Below are 8,031 nucleotides of genomic sequence, written 5' to 3'. Positions count from 1 at the left end.
TCTCCGCCTCGATCTGATCATAACACCTTGATGTGATAGCCGCTTTGCTTCTCCGCCATCTCCTTGAATTCTTTGAATTTCTCCAAGGCTTCAGATTTCTCTTTCAAGAAGTAAATCCAGGTTTTTCTACTATAATCATCAATAAATGTGAGAAAGTACCGATTTCCTCCAAGTGAAATGATTTCAAATGGTCCCACAATATCTGTATGTACCAGTTGTAGCAACTTCGTTGCTCGTCTAGACTTTCCAACTTCAAAACTTCTTTTATGTTGCTTTCCCTTCATACAGCCTTCGCATAGCTGGTTCACATGGTTGATCTGCGGCAGTCCTTTCACCATTTTCTCCTTCCACAGAAGATTCATGCCACTGAATGCGAGATGCCTGAATCGTAGATGCCAGAGCCAAGTCTCATCTTTTATGATTATCTTCAGGCACTTGACAGAGTCAGCATGAATATTTAAGGTAAACAGTCTATTTCTAGACATGTTCACCTTTGCAATAACTTCATTTTGTTCTTAGTAGTGAGGGCAAGGTCTTTAGATGTATCTCATAGCCTCTTTCAAGGAGCTGACCTACACTCAAAATATTATTTCGTAATTCTAGAACATAGTAGATGTCAGAGATGTACATGTTCACGTCCGTCTTTGTTTGGATCATTATCTTGCCTTTGCCCTTTACTGGAATCTTTGACTGGTCTCCAAAAGTGACATCTCCTTGCACCGTCTCGTTCAGCTCAGTAAAGAACTCCTTGATGCCGCACATGTGGTTACTGGCACCTGAATCCAGATACCAGATATCTTGATTTTTGTTTTCACTCTCCTGGCACGTCAGCAGGGCTGTTGAAGTGTCTGGCTGCTCCTTTTCTACAAAGTTACTTATTTCTACCACTTGATTTGATTTCTCCCAACATTCGTAGTTGAGATGGCTGTATCTCTTGCATTTGTAACATTGTGGCTGAGATCTGTCCTCTTAGTAACTTCTTCCTTGTCCTCGTCCTCGTGCGCCATGACCTCATCCTCGATCGAACGATCGTTCACGATCTCCATTTTGATCTTGATTTTCATGGCCTCCTTGGTACTGTCTCCTAAGACCTTGCTGGAAGTTTGAGCCACCTCGAAAAAAGTCTCTGCCTTTGTAGCCTCCATGTCCTCTTCGACTATCTTCTTTGATAGTCATCTTACTCTGCAAGGCTTGCTCTAGATTCTCCGCTTGATTTGTACTGATGTTTATATCTTGTTCATAAGCTTGTAGAGAACCTTTCAGCTCAGCAATAGAAACTTCAGAAAGATCTTTAGACTCTTGTATTACCGGAATAATATATTTGAATTTAGAGTCTAAAGTCCTAAGTATCTTCTCCATAATTCTTACATCATTAATTGCTTCTCCATTTCTCTTTATTTGATTAGTTATTGTCTGAACTCTACTAAAATAATCTGATATTGATTCTGTAGATTTCATCTTTAAATTTTCAAATTCAACTCTTAATGCTTGGAGGCGTACCTTTTTTGCTCTTTCCACACCTTGATAGGATTTTTGTAAAATCTCTCATGCTTCTTTAGAGGACAGGGCGTTGAAAATCTTCTCAAACGCTGATTCATCTATGCCTTGGAATATTAGGAACAAAGCCTTTTTGTCTCTTTTTCTGACCTCCTTCAGCTCACTCTTCTGTGTGGCGGTGAGAGTTGCTTCTACTGCAGGTGACTTCAGTTCAGTGTAGCCATTCTCCACAAACTCCCACAAGTCTTGCGAGCCGAGCAAGACTTTCATCTGGATACTCCAGTTGTCGTAATTGGTCTTCATCAGCTTTGGAATCTGTGGCTGGATCATGTTCGCCATCTCGTACACGAGCACCTTCGATTGGCCCGGCTAGATCAAACGGGGTTCTGATACCACTTTGATGGAATTTGTAGAATACAACCCCTCTACACAAAGGAAATTTTTTATTGATAGAACACTAGAGAGTACAACACTTGCTCTTACAATAACACATCACTTTCACACAACTCTTTTATTTTTTTGTGGACACTCACACAAGCCTACACTACACACTCAAACTCTCAAGCTCACTTCTTGCTTGCTTGCTTGCCCAAATGATAGCTCAAGACCCCTATTTATATTTGTTTAAGAGGACTAGGAAGTGTGTGGAAAAGTCAATCCTAGCCATATATTACTAAGAAGTTTCTAGAAGAATAAATACTAGTCATACACTTATATCTTCCTAGAAACTTCTTGGTAGATATTTTGTAGGATGTTACTAGAAAGGAGTTCTAAAAAGTTGTTCTAGAACAATCTAAGTTGGTGAGAAATTCTAACAAATGAATCGAGCTCCGTGCTTATCGGCTATGTATTCGGCTTCGAGACGCTGTTCGGAGCAATCCAGGGCTTCATCGACAAATATTAGACTGGTGTTGGTTAGGGTTAGGGTTTTAGGTATGGATTCTGGCGTTTATCTTTTTAAAATTTGAATCAACTGCTGATTGGTTGGCTATTTTGGGGAAGGGACCTTGGACTTTTTTTGATAATAAATGTTTCTCCTTTATCCTTGGCCTAGATATAAATTTGGATGATCTTAATACGGCTTCTACCCTATTAGTTAAATTCTCTAATCTTGAGCTATATCTATGGAAAACCCAATTCGTTCTAGTAGAATTATAGCTAAAAAGGGTAGAATTTTCTTTGTAAAAAATTGTACTGGAACTAAAGCTGAGTTTGAGCTACCAACAATGCTTACGACTTAAAGATTCTAGTGGCACAGAATTTAATCAAAAGGTGGAATATAAATTGATACCACCAAGATTTTCTAAATACATGACACGTGGTCACAAAAGTGAAGACTCTAACTACTGATATAAACATGACAAGTTTTAGTGAAAATCCTACAGATAGTCAAGCTGGTGATGAGGTGAATGTAGTCAATGTTGGTGATAGCGTCACGGGAAATTTGGAAACCCCTACTACAAATCCTGCTATCGTTCAGGAAACTTTTTAGTGTTGCAAAACAATATTCAAGCTCAAACACAGATCAATAGATTAGACGTCCTGACAACTCTTGGCAACAACCTTAATTAGGATAAGGAAAGAGCTAGAGCTTCACCTATCACTAGCCAAAATATATATATATATTTTTAGTCTCTTCATGTTCAGGATGGGGGTGGAAAAAACGTTGAGTTATCTGCTAGAGCCCCTGCTACTAAAAGGGGAGAGGAAGTCAAACTATACATGTAGTGCAAATATGAGAAGCTGGAGACCTAACACTCCAAAAAACCCTGAATGAAACCTTTTGCATGCTGGAATATTAGGGGACTTAACCTAATAAAAAAAATGATGCTAAGGTTTTGATTAAAGCTAATAATGACATAGAGACTAAATAAACATCTCTATGGTAAATTTGATTCAGCTATAAGTTATGGCTTCTACATCTCGACTTGTTCATGGTTTGATACGTACGAGATAAATCTTCCTCATGTCTCTTTTTAGTTACCTTTATATGTGGGTACAATACTTGTCTCCAGAGAGTTTCTTTATGGAAAGATACCAGAGCTTGTGATGATACAATGAACTATCGATGGGTGCTTCTTGGAGATTTTAACTGTGTTAGAGCTATTGAAGAAAGATCTCAAGGAAGGCATGTGCATAGAGATGATCTAATTGAACTTTAAAGTCTTATGAAGGATGCAAAGTTGAATGATTTGGTATATAAAGGTTACTAGTTTTCTTGGAACAATAACCATATTTTTAATAAACTGGATAGGGTTCTTATCAATGCAAAATAACCGGACAGTTTTCCCTACTTAGATACAGAACTCTTACCTGCAGGAATTTCTGATCATTCACCTGCACTTGTCAGTTTTCATGAACCAACTTAGTTTGTAGCTTTTCTTCTCAACTGTTTAATAGGATTAGAGTATCCATGTTTCAAGATTTAAGATGTATCAAGTTGTGTAGAAGTTAAAATTTGTCAAAAAAGCTTCAAGAAATTTAACAAGATCCATTTTGGTGGTATTGGAGTGAGGGTTGATAAAGTTAGAGAAAAGTTCTTTGCTAGTCCAAAACTTCTCTCACAGGATCCTACAAATAGGAGTATGAAACTGCAGAAATGTAAAGAAGCAAAGGAATTCATGTATATGCTCAAATGTGAAAACTCTTACTTACATTAGAAGGCTAGAATTCATTGGTTTACATTTTTTTTTGCAATGAAAAAATTTTATTCACCAACCAAGTATGAAAATGTATGTACATCAGATACTCAGTATTCTTCAACTGAGATTACAAAAGAAGATTGCTAAATGAATATCCGAAAAACCAGATACTCAAAGAACAGACAGACATAAAGCAAGATCACTGCTTGCAATTGAAGGGCTGTTGAGAATGGATGTCAAAACATCAAATTTGATTTCTCTAATCAAAACTTTAGGACTTCTAGCCTTCTGCTAAAAGAGCCTCAAGTTCCGCTCTCTCCAAATGAAATATATAGTGGTAATCAAAACCATCTTCTTGAGATATTGCTTGAACCCCCTACCCTTTAACCTGTAAGCATACCAGTTCACAATCTGTAACCAATTGCAATACCTCCATTTAAAGTTTAGCCAACCCATGATACAATTCAAGACATTTGCCGAAAAAACACACTCAAAGAACAAGTGATTTCTTGTTTCACTGGCTGCACCAGAGCAAAGAAGACAGGAATTTGCATTGATGACACCTCTCCTAAGAAGCATGTCCTGCGTGATCAGTCTATCCTGAAATGCAAGCCAACATCAAATGAATGTTTAGAAATGTTTAATCCCCCCCCCAGACTGTCTTGAACCATGACACATTATTTGCAGTAGAATGTATTACATGATATAGGGCATACAGCTTTATTTTTGCATCCTTGTAGCATGAACAGATCAAACATTTTAAATTTTCCACTCCACCATACAAAACCAAAGCTTTATCCCTTACTTTTATCAATTGTTTCCACAACCAAGAGTCACTAGCTCTAGCTCTGACCTGCCAAATATCCGCATGTTTTAAATAGTTACCATGTATCCATTTAATCCACAGAGACTCCTTGTTGACATGAATATCCCATATGCATTTCAGAGCAGATGCAGTATTCCAACTAGGGGATGAAAAAATCCCTAACCCTCCTTGTTTCCTCTCCATTCACACTCTCTCCCATGCAACCAGAGGAATTCTGAGATTTTGACCTGATTTCCCCCACAAGAATCTCCTGCATAGACCATCCATTTCCTGGAGAACACTGGCTGGAAGAATATAATTTGATGTCCAGAATATTTGAACACCAAGGATTACACTCTTTATTATTTGCAATCTTCCTGTATAAGATAGATTTCCATGATTCAACCATTTTTGAAATTGTCCTGTGATCTTTGAGAGGAGGGGATTACAGTCCATGTAAGACAATTTTTTGGTTGTGAGAGGAACTCCCAAGTACTTAATGGGCATAACACCTTCAGAGAAACCCAAATCGTTGTTAATGGAGGATTTGACTGAATCATCTACACCACCATAGAAAACAGAGCATTTCTCTGGATTAGCCTCAAGACCAGAGACATCATTGAACTCTTTTACACATTGAAAAAATTTGTGCACAGAATAAACATCACCCTTGGCAAATAGGAGAAGATCATCTACAAATATTAGGTGTGTAATTTTGAGCTGTCTACACTTTGGATGGAACATAAAAAATCTGTCATTCTGTAGCATCCCCAACTTCCTTGATAGGTACTCCATTCCTAGAATAAACAGATAAGGAGAAAGAGGGTCTTGTAGGCGTCTAAAATGTCTATAGGTGTCCAAATATAGCTCGAGATGAAGAGAAGACGATGAACGTCATTATCTAAGTCGGAGAGGATTATCCGAGTCAAAGAGGATCATCCAAAGCCGTAAAGAAGCTAACGAGCACACGAAGCAAGTCAACAAGGTGTACAAGTCAACCAAATGACAAGATACGCAAAACGGTGAAAAATATAAGTCCGAAAAAGTTGAAAAATGCCAAAACAGGGAATCAAGCAATTGCCCAGATGGGTTCGGAAAAGGCCCGTCGGCAAAGGCCGAGACGGGCCAACCTGTCTCGGCCAAGGTCGAGACAGTTATATCTCGGCAAGCGGGCTGAGACAGGCCTGCTGTCTCGTCCCAGGCTAAGATAAGATAGTTGTGGCTGTCTCGGCCAAGGTCGAGACAGCTCGACCTGTCCTGCGCCCCCGTGAGACACCAGGACGTGCCGCACACACCGATTGCCCAAAAATGCGTTTTAGGTTGTTTCGCTCAGTTTCTTCTGTTCCAAAACCTCTACAACTGCCTTGATATCATATCCAAATGTGGTTAGGCCGTTGTCAACTGAAGATATGACCAAATCCCTCATTCTTATCCAAATAACCGTATCCGAAGCCCTATAAATACAAACCTAGGGTCTTCTTTCAGGGGGGGTGAATTATTATCAAGACGAGGAGGTGCTACCGAACTTCAGAGCCAAGAGCCACGAATTTCAGTAAGGGCTAGCGAGATCCCGGTAAACTTCGGCATAAAGAAGGAGTCTTTCGAAGGATCTGAAGCCTGTTTCCACCTTTCCTTGAGATTAGGCTTGGTTTTAATATCAAGAAGAGTACTGATTTTGCTTGGTCGATATCAGTTCTTTAGCAAATACTTCCTTTGTGAATTAGGAGCTCTGATCAATTATTCTGACAACTGGATCCAATCTGTAGGCGGTCCACAGATAAACCCCGGCACATGCAAAGATCCCACGCAAACAGAGACTAATAAATAGGATCTGTGTGTTGTTTGAAAGAGATTGTAATAAGTTATTTTCATTGTGTAAAAGTCTTATAAAAAGACTAACTTTTTGTTGAGTTTATTGTAACACCTGAAATTGTAATAGATTCAATCACAATGAAGAAAACAATTTCTGACCCAAACACGTTGGCGACCACAGTGGGAGCCAACAGCTTCTCTGCAGAGGCTGTCGTGTCGCAATCTCGGATCCGGATCCCGGTTAAAGAAGTGGTCGAATACGAATTCGACCAACTGAAGTTCGAGGAGTATTTGGCATCCTCCTCTTCCAGATCCTCCGCCCCTCGCAAGCACAGTGTAAAACCCTAAAAATTCATGTTAATATAATTAATATGAGATTAATTATGATTTATGGATATTTATTCTGATAAATATAGTTAAATGGTATATGAGTATGATACCATGTATTTTGAGTATGAACGAGTCTATACATGAGGAAGAAAAGAGTCGAAACATGCACAACGGCCAAAAACATGAAAAACTAGAAAATTCCAGTCCGGTCGACCGCCACGGTCGACCGTGAAACCTGCAAAAGCACAGTTTCCTGTTTTGAGTTGGTTTTGGTTTTCTAAAGCCCATATCCGATTCCTGGTATATATATATCATATGTTCATGGTATTTTGATTTTTCTAAGAACCCTAACAGCCACCAAAACCTCTCTAAACCCTAATTTGATTTTTGGAGAAGATTGGAGGCTTTCAAGTGGATTTTTTGCGGGATTTTTGGCGTTTGGCTTGTAGATCTTCTTTGGCTTGGCTTCTTAAATGTTTTTCTACAAACCCCAGGCGAGTTCATCTCTGCTAATCCCCTTCCCAGTTTTTAAAACATTTTTAAAGAGCTTTTTAACATGTTTATTAGAGCCAAATTCACTAGTTTATGTATAAAAGTCAATTCTTTGTATTATATGTATAAAGACTAGGTATTTCCATGTTAAAAAGTTTAAGAATGATTTTTACAGAAGTAATTAAGAACTAAAAATGATTTAAAAGTGGTTTAAATCTGATGAAAGATGATTTGTGTTTTATTTCAAGCTCATGTGCATGAATTAGGGTTTTTGATATGAATTTTATGCAAATAATCATGCTATATATGTTGGATTTGTTCCCAAAAGTTTTTATCTGCTATAGACATGTTTTCATACAAGTTTCATGTTGTTTTAATTATGTTTGAATCACCTAAGCATGACATGAACACGATACACAAAACCAGCCTAAGAACCTATAATTTTAGCCCCAC

At 38.4% G+C, this 8,031-nt stretch overlaps 1 protein-coding gene across 1 annotated transcript; it reads right to left on the bottom strand.

The window, feature by feature from the left end:
* LOC109838860 lies at positions 5,149 to 5,739 on the bottom strand. Its single transcript, XM_020407290.1, has one exon. The coding sequence runs from the start codon at positions 5,737 to 5,739 to the stop codon at positions 5,149 to 5,151; it is 591 nt and encodes a 196-aa protein (XP_020262879.1).

Source organism: Asparagus officinalis, chromosome 4 (genome assembly GCF_001876935.1).
Source record: "Asparagus officinalis chromosome 4, Aspof.V1, whole genome shotgun sequence".
Lineage (NCBI taxonomy): Eukaryota > Viridiplantae > Streptophyta > Magnoliopsida > Asparagales > Asparagaceae > Asparagus > Asparagus officinalis.
This window is presented reverse-complemented; position numbering and strand designations above follow the sequence as displayed.